Here is a 10,909-nt window from a genome sequence, read left to right on the forward strand (position 1 = left end):
AGCCCCGCCTCCTGCTGACCGAAACCCGTTTGCTATAGATATAAAGGAAAGATACAGGTGAGATTTCTTTGTTTTTAGTTAAACTCATCCTCCTGCTGTCTAAAATGAAGGGAAAGTTCTGGTTCAGTGATGAGAAACTATTTTAAATTCGTCTTTAGCCGTTGGGCTCCATTCACTGCCATTCATTGGGAACTCGCTCTCGGGCGCCCTCTGCTGCTCAGCCGGCCTGGTTTTTATATAATGGGGAAATAGGAAGCGGCCAGGCGCCTCGTAAAGCGGCTCTGACTGAACTGCCCTATCACAACACGGGGGTGTGGCGGAGGCGGGCCCCCCCGGCTGAAGAACGGAGGGAGATGATTGGCTAGGCTCTCCTGCGTCGTCAGTGCCGTGCGCCGCGTCTTTGCCCCTCAGAAACACACTATTGAGAAAGGTGGTCGGTCCAGTTCTGTGGCTCCGCGCGAAGGTCATGAGCTTTGGCGCTTGTCATGTCCGAGTCATGGCTCTACCCCACCGTTCTGCTGTGTATATACGGGTTTTTCTGCAACCTCAGGCCGTCCGAGCCTTTCCTCACCGCCTTTCTGATGGGACCCGACAAGAACCTCACGGAGACTGAGGTGAGCTCGAGCGCGTGTGACTGGCGATGACGCAGCACGTGATGCAATCGTGCTTTGGCTTTAAGATTCCTACGGAGCCCCGCTGGTGACGTCCTGTATGAATGGAAAAAAAAAACAAAACAGTGCGTGGCCACGACTTTGTAAGGCGTGGGAACTAGATAAATAAGCCGTGGCCATGGCTTAGTAAGACATGGGAATGACTTAGTAAAGCGTGGGAACGAGATTGCGGCTTACCGAGTCGTGGCCACAACTTAGCAAAACGTGGGGACGACGTAGTAAGCCGTGATCCGGTCCCACGCATTAGTAAGTCATGGCCGCATCTAAGTCATCTCATTCCCACACCATAGTAAGTCGTGACCACGCATTAGGATCCCATGCGTTAATAAGTCATGGCAATGACTTAGTAAAGCGTCTTAGTACTAAGTCATGGTGTCGCCACCGGGGCTCCGTAAACATTCAAGCTAAGCCTGTTTGTTTCATCACCGCTGTTGCCTGCATTTGATGTTATATAGCTCTTATAACCGTCGTCGCGATGGAAAAAGCTCGGCTGGTCGACCCTCGTTAACTGGGTGCGAGGTCCGAGCTTCTGAATCCTTCCAGTAAGAGCTGAGATTAATCCCTCCGCATGACTTAATCCCAGAATAATTCACAGAGGTGCATCACAAGGCTTGTATTATGAGTAGGTGTGAGGTTCTTTCTAGCGGGGTCACCTTTCAAGGTTAAATGACTTGGTTCTCTTCCTTCAGGGGTCCCAGGAGAAAACGAGTGACCTACTGAAACGTACTGAAGCTCTTAGTCTTCGAAAAAGTAAAATATTTTTTTGAAAGAGATTTATTGGGAGTCCTACAAGCAGAAAAAAATATAAGATGAGTGAAAGAAGAACCGCTGAGAGTCACTGTCCACATCAGGGGTCTTTAATCAAAGTTCAGTGAGGTCCAGTTAGAGAGAATTTCCTCAAGCGAAGGTCCGGAACATCATAACGTCTAACGCTGTGACCCGGTGCCGTATACCGTTTACTGAAGTGGCCTAGTAGGAATGTCAAACATCTCATACAGTCGACAACTGAACATCAGATCGAATGAAGTCCAGTTCAGTCGTATTTCACCAGTATTGCCTGAGGAGTGGTTTGCTGGTTATGTGCACCTCTACAGAGGGTTATTACAGGTTATACTGCCAGCTTTAATGTTGAGGATGCCAGCAGATGCAGGTCATTCTGATATGACCTTCCATGAGAAGTGGCTGTCATGCATGAGAACCGGGAACATGGGCTTTTTTGACCGTGCATATTTGACTCCTCTACAGGTTGTGAATGAAATCTATCCACTATGGACCTACTCGTACCTTATTCTGCTGTTTCCTGTGTTCCTGGCCACGGACTACCTCTGCTACAAGCCAGTGCTCGTCCTCCAAGCAGCCAGCTTCATAGTGACTTACGCCATTCTAGTGAAAGGCCAGGGTGTGCTCGCCATGCAGCTCCTGGAGTTCTTCTTTGGTGTGGCCACGGCCACAGAGATAGCGTACTACTCCTACATCTACAGTGTAGTGGAGCCAGCCAATTACCAAAGGGTGACCGGTTTCTGCCGCAGCGTCACTCTGCTGGGATCGGCCGTAGGCTCCCTTACTGGACAGCTCTTGGTATCTGTGGCCCAGGTCCCCTTGCTTCACCTCACCATCATCACCCTGGCTTCCTCCTGCCTAGCCTTTCTAGCACCGTGGTTCCTGCCGAGGCCCAGCAGGAGCCTGTTTTTCCACCAGAAAGCTAGCGTTCCCCAGGAAAGGGCGCCCGGGGAGCCTGTGGATGGTCGTGAACTTATTGAGAAGTCAGAAGACTCTGAATGCAAAGTTCCCCTCAATGCAGATGAAGGCACTGTGGTGAGTGGCTTCTCAGTTACTAGTACAACAACCTGCGAAACCTGTTTGTTAGTGTTCACACCAGGAAGGTGAGACTTCCTTTATATGGATGTAATTGTTGATCTAAGTATGTCGCTGTTGTCAGAAGAAAACCTTGTATCTCCAAAATGGTAACTTTAAAGGAGAAGGAAAAATTCTGCTTTACTTTTAATGCAAGTCAGTAGAACCAGAATTTTTCCCAAGTCATTTTAGGTCCGTTACTTTTAGTCCATTCATTATGAAATTGACATACGGCGTGAAGAGCCAGAGGTATTTTTTCCTTTGTTTTTCCAGGTTCTCAAAGAAAAGCACGGTGGCGATGGAGGTCTGATGGAAGTTCTGAAAATCCTTTGGGCAGATTTTGTGGAGTGTTACTCGTGCCGTGCTCTGCTTGCCTGGTCTGTTTGGTGGGCTCTGTCCACCTGTGGCTATTTCCAGGTGATCAATTATGCTCAAGCGCTGTGGGAGAAGATTCTGCCATCTAAGGAGTTTGTGATCTACAATGGTTACGTTGAGACTGTATCGACATTGCTTGGTATGTAAAGCTCATATACATAACATTCAGGGTTATTTATGTTAAAATGTGCATTTTTTTTGTTTATTTTAAACATAAAAAGTGCATTTTTTTTGCACACCCAAACAATTCCTGCTCTGTGAGGGTCCATGGGGTCCTGATCACTGGAGCTGATAAAATGGACAATGAGTGTAGAAACAAGGAGGTGGTCATAATCTTATACACTGATCAGGTGTATCTTTTAGCATTAATGGTGCTTTCACAGATGTGCACATTAGCCATGCCATGACAGACCTCGGCTTTTGAACTTTATGCTGGTAACAGTCTGGATGGTCCTTTGCCTCTGCCTGGAGAGCACCACGTCCAATATTGTCATAAACAATATGAAACACTGAATAGTCCGTCCACGATACACGTTTCCACTGTGCATCAGTCCATTTCAGAAGGGCTTGGGCCCAGAGAAATTGGCAGTGTTTCTGAATACTGTTGACACTTCACTGTTCACAGTACGGACGGCAGTGTTTCTGAACATGATTTATCAGTGTATTCCTGAGCCCGTGTGGTGACACCCATCACAGAAACATGCTTGTTTATCATGAAGTGATGTCTGAAGGATTGAAGGTCACAGGCAGTCAGTTGTGTGTTTTTAGCCTTGCCTGATATACACAGAGGCTTTTCCAGATTCCCTGAATCATTTGACATTATGCACTGCAGAGGGTGAAGTGATTAAAATCCTCCCTCATTGCAGAAGTTGTCAGTTATGCTTTTTGCTGATGCAATTTTCAGCAAAACGGCGAGCCATAATCATCCTTGCTCATGAAGGAAAAGGCCTTTACTGGATGCTCCGTTTATAGCCTTTTATATTACATCACTTTTTTAAAATGTTATCTGAACATTTAACAACATTCCTAGTCTTAAATGCTACGTTACCAGGTTGACAGTGGCACAAATCCGATTTTTTTTGCCCTAATGTGACTCAGATCTGGTGTTTTCAGGGCTGTGTGGACGCAAATCTGATCTTTTCAAATCCGACCTGAGCCACTTTCATATGTGGTCTTAGATCGGATACGTATCCGATTCGTGGCCTTGTGACCTTAATGTGACGCTCAGACTGGAATTCATGCGCCTTTTCTACATCATTCAGCGTTACCATGGCTACAACCAGACGTTAAAGCCTGTAAATGGTGGAAAAGCAGCTCATCTCACCTTTTTCTCCTTTGTCTGGCTCTAATAATGAAGCTGAGAGCTGATCAGAGGTAATGATTTTCTCAGCGAAGCTCGTTCTGCTCGTTAGTTTGTGCTGATGATGCAGTGATTCAGTCACATGACGTTACTGAGTAGGAGGAGCTCATGAGGGTCAGTTCAGGCCGGTTCATCACATTTAATGACAGATTTGAGTCACTGACCTAAACGAGTGTGAAGCATCGAGTCAGATCGGATGAGAGCAATAAATCGGATTTAACAAATGAGGCTCATAATGTGAACGTGGCTAAATTGACCTGACCTTTTTGGAATATGTTCCGGGCATCAATGTCAAAAAGAGAATATATTTACAAAAAAGCAGTAAAGTCGATGTGATAAAACAACAAAAAAAATCACCTGTGTTATTGTTTTCCTTCAAATGCAGGTGGGATTGTATTTACAAATCACTTTTTTTTTTTTTTTTTTTCGCATTTTTGGAAATGGGTTTGTAGAAAAAGTAACTTGCATGTTTTTATTAACACGAAAAGCAGATGCAAATAGTACTTACGACATAATGGCTTTTCATATAATTAATACATAACAAAACTATATTATTGTGCAGGTTCACAAACATAACACAGAGTTATCGATGAGGTTAAGTCAACAAAGATGATGTCCATGTGGGTCTCTCACTCTGTCAGGCCTCAAAGTTTCCCAAATAGTCACCTCCAGTTCCATTACCGTAGACCCCCACTGTGTCTGGTGGGATAGCCTGGAGACTGGCATCCTTATCTTATGTCACAATAACTTTCTCAAGGAACAGTCACTACCCAAACACCATGATGCCCATGAAGTAAATAGACTGCACATAAACATACCAGATGTCTCACAGAGGCACACAAGCAAGGCAAATATATTTCTAATTATAAGAATTGTATTAATAAGTAATATATTTTGCGCTCTCAGAAATAAAGGTACTAAATTGGCACTGGGTCGGTGCCCTTCTCGTCACTGGGGTGGCCCCCTCAAGGCTCCATCTCAGTGCCTTTAGTCAGGGAACATAACTGAACCATAATCCACTGAAATGATGTGTTCTAAGCTGGACTGACTCCACACACCCCGCCTCGCCTCCAGGCTTTTATTCTACTGCTCTGTTTTATAGCATTTGGTTCTGAAAAGGTACAAATACCAACTTTTCACCTGGAGAAACTGATTTAAGCTCCACAATCAGACTTTAAAACCACTGCTGGAGCTTTGAGGGAACATTTACACTGTTTGTACTTTAACAAAAAAATGAACCTTTATTTCTAACCATGTATATTGAAACATGGTCATTTGATTACAGGGGAAAATTCACACCCCTTCACAGTGTAAAGGACCTTGTACCCATGCTAGTGAGACTTTTTATCAGGTCAAAATGAACCTGAAACACTCAAAACAACACCAATACTGACAAATGTGCCGCTACCATGTTGGTGTTCCTGCTGTACTGGGAAATGGTACATCACCCAGATACTGCTTGGTCAGCAGAAGTCGTGTGGTGGCTGATTTATATAGGTGATCAGGGGTGGAAAGTGGCTGAGAGCAACAGATTGAATTGTGTGTATAAAAGTGCATCTGTTTGGTAGATGATCTTGACCAATTGGCCAGTGAGTGTGGGTACAAAGAAGAACACATTTGCCCCCCTGCTATGCCTTAATTGCTGCTGCATCGCTCAGACGCAGGGGCATCCCAGCTTGTCCGAAGCGCCATGTACTGAGGAGCACGTTGTTTCGTTGAGATTGCTCCGTCCTAGCGAGAGTTATTACAGAATATCTGGGGCCTCTTTTGAGTGAATCTCCCTATAGTCCCTGAAAGTTCACTCATGGGTTCCTTCTGGATGTTTTCAGGAGCGCTGGCTGCCTTCGGGGTAGGCTTTGTGAAGGTGTCCTGGGCAGTTTGGGGAGAGCTGGCTCTCTGTGTGTTCTCTGTGGTCATCGCTGTAGCTGTCTACCTCATGGACACAGTCAGGAACATCTGGGTGTGCTACACTTCCTATGTTGTCTTCCGAGCGACCTACATGCTGCTGATCACCATAGCTACGTAAGTGTGGTCTTGTTGAAGTGGATTTTTGTTCACTCTTCAGTTGTATTTTTAGTGTGTTCTTGTAAATAACAGTGACGAGAAGCGTGTAATGCTGAAGCCCTGCGATGATCTAATCTTTGATGCATGTTTTTTGTGACAGGTACCAGATTGCTGCCAATCTAAATATGAGAAGATACGCCTTGGTGTTTGGAGTGAACACTTTCATTGCACTTGTACTGCAAACTCTTCTTACTGTGATTGTGGTCGACTCCGCTGGCCTGGCTCTCGACATTTTTCCACAGGTAAAATTAAAAAATGAAGTTGACGTTTCAAGTTTTACGCACATTTTGCTGATGCATGTTGCTGATTTGTTGCATTTTTTTTTTCCCCTTCCACAGTTTCTGATCTATGGCAGTTACTTCGCTGCCATAGCAGTGATCTTCCTCATAGCTGGCATTTACAAAGTGGCTACACGCAGTAGGTCTAACGGTGCTGAGGTACAGACTGAAAGTGGGGGGACGGAAACCGACTCGGCTGGTGGTGACTGTCCACTCCCCAAAAAAAGCAATGGTATTTCGAAGGCATGATGTGGGCGACTGCACACTGTTGCTGTACAGATACGCACAAGTTTATGTACTGAAAAGTGGTGATGTTTGTGAAAAGCCCCTCTGGATTCACTGAAAGTGTGCTATGACAGTCCCAGGACAGTCTCAGGATAGTCTGAGGCTACTAATGATCAGCTTAGAACAGAAGATGGAGGGAATTCCACTGAATTTTCTAAATCTCCACAAAAATATAAGTATTTGGGATGTAAACCAGACCATGAGTGTGATGCGAAATGATTCATTATAGTGAAACTTTTGGACTTGGATTTCTTTACATTGGTGGTGAGGAACCAGATGTCTTCAGCGTAAATGTAGTCATTTTATTCATTATCCAAAACAAGTGAATGTACATGTCTTCTGTATTTTTATATGTAATGTTGACAGTGATAAAATACTGGTAAATCCAAAAAAAAAAAATTTCTTCTATTTTGCCTTGCATTTACTTCTCCGCTTTGGATTGACGTAAACAAAAAAATGTACGTTTTAAGCCAACATCTGATCACAAAACTACTGTAAAACGGTCTCTTGTGCATCGGTCGGCGTGTTCACATCTATTTCATGTAATAACTCTACGTGAAGATGCTTTCAGAGGTCTTAAGCTCTTCAGATGTCTGGTTCCCATCACTACCACTGAAAAATTCTCTAAAGTTTCTCTAAAATGAAGCATTTCACATAAACCACTCTGAACGTCTTTACATTTAATCAAGGGATTCTGTAGAAATTTTGTAAAAATCTGTAAATTTAATTTTTAATTTATAGTATGATATTTATAGTATTTCAGCAATAACAGCCACGATTCTTAGTCATCATCTCTAAGCACACTAATGTGGATTTGCTTAGCACATCCTAAGAAACGTCTGTTCCTCACTTATAGACACTTGAACGTGCGCACAGATCGAGCTTTAACGATCATACTAGTAACACTAGTAACAAAATGTGTATTAAGTCATATCTTGTAGATATGGAGGCTTTGATTGTTCTTTAAAGTTACAAACCTTTTATTATCAATCATGCACTGTATTGTGATACAACTAGCTCTCATTTTGAATTGAGACTTTATTCTGCCTTAAATTTGAGGTGTTTCTCCTTGAGAATTTAGGCTGTTTTGCTATGGCAAAAAAAAACAGAACAAATATTATCCGTCTTATTTGTACATCTAGTTATGACAATCCTGCTTTGGCGCTTTCTAGGTGGCAGGCTGTGCTCTGATTGCACCACATTCCTGTAAGCCTCTACTATTTGCCAGTCACCAAACAGTGAGTTCTTGGCTGTTGCAGTGCTGCAACTTCCACAGATCTCGCCTTTTATGCTGAAGATTGCTTTTAATCTTCATTTATCGATTATCGCACAAGACTTTGGCCTTTCCCTTGTCTTTTTTTCAACTGTACACCAGTGTGTTTGTTGACCACACGTGACTTCCTTAAGTCTGTCGTTTTTCTCCTTGTGTCTTATATTTTGCAGTGATTTGGGTGCTTTTTTCATACACCTGCCTTTTATGGTCCGTTGGCTTAGGACCATCTGGTACAATTAATTCTCATATCTGATAAGTCGGCTTAAGTCGGATAAGCCAAGCAGGCTGAGAGAACGGGATGTTTTAATTGGATCTGTACAACTGAAATGCTTTATCTGATAATATGTAGGTTGTCTAAATCAGTAACGCATACTGTTATGCACATCTACTGTGTAGAGGCTTTAGTGTTCAAAAGACTGGAAAGTGCTTTAATTGCACTTTCATAATGACACCAAAATAAACTGACTGAAGACGGTTGCGTATTTAACTGTAAGTAGTTACCAAGTAAGTTAAATATTTGTTCGTTAAAAACTGGAAAAGCACGTTTTTACATCTATGTACACCAATAAGACATTACATTGTGACCACCTCCTTGTTTCTACGCTCATTGTCCAGAACTTTGTAGTTCTACAGTTACAGACTGTAGTCCATCTGTTTCTCTGATACTCTGTTACCCTGTTCTTCAGTGGTCAGGACCCCCATAGACCCTCACAGAGCAGGTACTATTTGGGTGGTGGGTCATTCTCAGCTCTGCAGTAACACTGACGTGGTGGTGGTGTGTTAGTGTGTGTTGCGCTGGTGCGAGTGGATCAGACACAGCACTGCTGCCATAGTTTTTAAACACTGTGTCCACTCACTGTCCACTCTATTAGATGCCCCTACCTTGTCAGTCCACCTTGTAGATGTACAGTCAGAGACGACAGCTCATCTGCTGCTGCACAGTTTGTGCTGGTCATCCTCTAGTCCTTCATCACTGGTCACTGATGCCGACAGGACGCTGTTGGCTGGATATTCCTGGTTGGTGGACTATTCTCAGTCCAGCAGCGACACTGAGGTGTTCAAAAACTCCAGCAGCACTGCTGTGTCTGATCCACTCAGACCAGCGCAACACACACTAACACACCACCACCACATCAGTGTTACTAAATGGACACTGAGCGTAGAAATGAGACGGTGGTCATAATGTTGTTATACCTGATCAGTGATACAGAAACTCGGCACTGTTGATTTTCCCAAACCAGCAGTACTTATAACACACCTACTTGTATTTGACTCTGACGTTAATGTATGATAATATAACATTTGTAAACTGTAGAAGCGATGAGGTAGACTCATTTTTTGACTGTGGTATTTATCTGGTATTAAATGCTATATGGTTCTGTCCTGCCTTTGTAATGAGTCTGGAACAAAGATCTGGGTTTGTTTTCGGTTTTTATTTCATTCTCCCAAAACCCAGTTTTAGCCCAACAAATCGAGGACAATTGGCACATTTTGAAACTGCTTAGACCTCCTTAAGAAATAGTACATTTAAAAAATACAATTAAAATACTCTTTATTAGACAAAGTGAGTTCATTCTAACCGTCACGGATGAATTTTTACATTCACTGTAGTCTATAGTTGCCCTTCACTGCATAGGTTTTATACATAGCACACTAGTGCTGATTGCTGCTGGCATAAAGCTTTCTGTGTAACTTTCAGTGTGAAATCCTGTTTAATGCTTTGCCAAACTGTGACTTAAGATTTGTTTCTGTGATGTAAATGAACCAAATTAAGATTAAATTATGTAGTTCCAAAAAATGAATATGTATATTTAGGAAAGTTTTTATATTTATTTTGTTTTAATGCCTTCATAACGCATGAGTTACAAATTTAACTGTAATATTATTTTTTCCACTGCAATATTTTTCCATTAATAAACAAAATTAAAACTTTAAAGTGTATGTGTTTAAGTTTGGGAACACAGTTCAAAAATTTGGTGTCTGTTTTCAATAAAACTGAACCCATTTGGATGCTGATATGGATGCAGGTATACGGTATACTGTGATTTGAATGTTTGTCCTTTACAACTCAAGTTTAAAGTAATTAAGAAATGAAGTATTAAAAAAAGAGAAAAGAAAAGCAATTTTAGCTGCGTCCAGAATGATGATCAGAGCTGTCCAAAAAGACCAGGAATTACAATCATAAATGAGATTGTAATAAATTACTGACTTGTGTCAAAAGTGGTCATATTTCAAGGTAGATTATGCACAGATCGGGCAAAACGCTATGACCACCTCCTTATTTCACTGTCCACTTTATCAGCTCCACTTACTGTATAGCTGCACTCTGTAGTTCTACAGTTACAGACTATAGTCCATCTGTTTCTCTGATACTCTGTTACCTTGTTCTTCAGTGGTCAGGACCCCCATGGACCCTCACAGAGCAGGTACTATGTGGGTGGTGGGTCATTCTCAGCACTGCAGTAACACAGACGTGGTGATGGTGTGTTAGTGTGTGTTGTGCTGGTCTGAGTGGATCAGACACAGCAGTGCTGCTGGAGTTTTTAACCACCTCAGTGTTGCTGCTGGACTGAGAATAGTCCACCAACCAAAAATAGCCAGCCAGCGTCCTGTGGGCAGCGTCCTGTGTCCACTGATGAAGGACTAGAGGATGACCAGCACAAATTGTGCAGCAGCAGATGAGCTGTCGTCTCTGACTTTACATCTACGAGGTGGACTGACAAGGTAGGAGTGTCTAATAGAGTGGACA

At 42.9% G+C, this 10,909-nt stretch overlaps 1 protein-coding gene across 1 annotated transcript; it reads left to right on the plus strand.

Annotated features, from left to right (window-relative positions):
* Positions 1-397: 397 nt before the first annotated feature.
* Positions 398-7,983, plus strand: slc19a2 (solute carrier family 19 member 2). Its single transcript, XM_017714950.2, has 6 exons — positions 398-614; positions 1,917-2,486; positions 2,799-3,039; positions 6,090-6,282; positions 6,425-6,566; positions 6,663-7,983. Exons 1-6 carry the CDS (start codon positions 486-488, stop codon positions 6,849-6,851), a joined length of 1,464 nt encoding a protein of 487 aa, XP_017570439.2. The 5' UTR covers positions 398-485; the 3' UTR covers positions 6,852-7,983.
* Positions 7,984-10,909: the final 2,926 nt, after the last annotated feature.

This window comes from Pygocentrus nattereri, chromosome 30 (genome assembly GCF_015220715.1).
Source record: "Pygocentrus nattereri isolate fPygNat1 chromosome 30, fPygNat1.pri, whole genome shotgun sequence".
NCBI classification, from domain to species: domain Eukaryota; kingdom Metazoa; phylum Chordata; class Actinopteri; order Characiformes; family Serrasalmidae; genus Pygocentrus; species Pygocentrus nattereri.

Bases quoted from the DNA above. Each gene is read 5' to 3' on its own strand.
- slc19a2 (XM_017714950.2), top strand. From the start codon at position 486: ATGTCCGAGTCATGGCTCTACCCCACCGTTCTGCTGTGTATATACGGG. The intron at 3,040-6,089 runs GTATGTAAAGCT...GGATGTTTTCAG, and splicing joins GACTGTATCGACATTGCTTG to GAGCGCTGGCTGCCTTCGGG. The intron at 6,283-6,424 runs GTAAGTGTGGTC...TTTTTGTGACAG, and splicing joins CTGCTGATCACCATAGCTAC to GTACCAGATTGCTGCCAATC.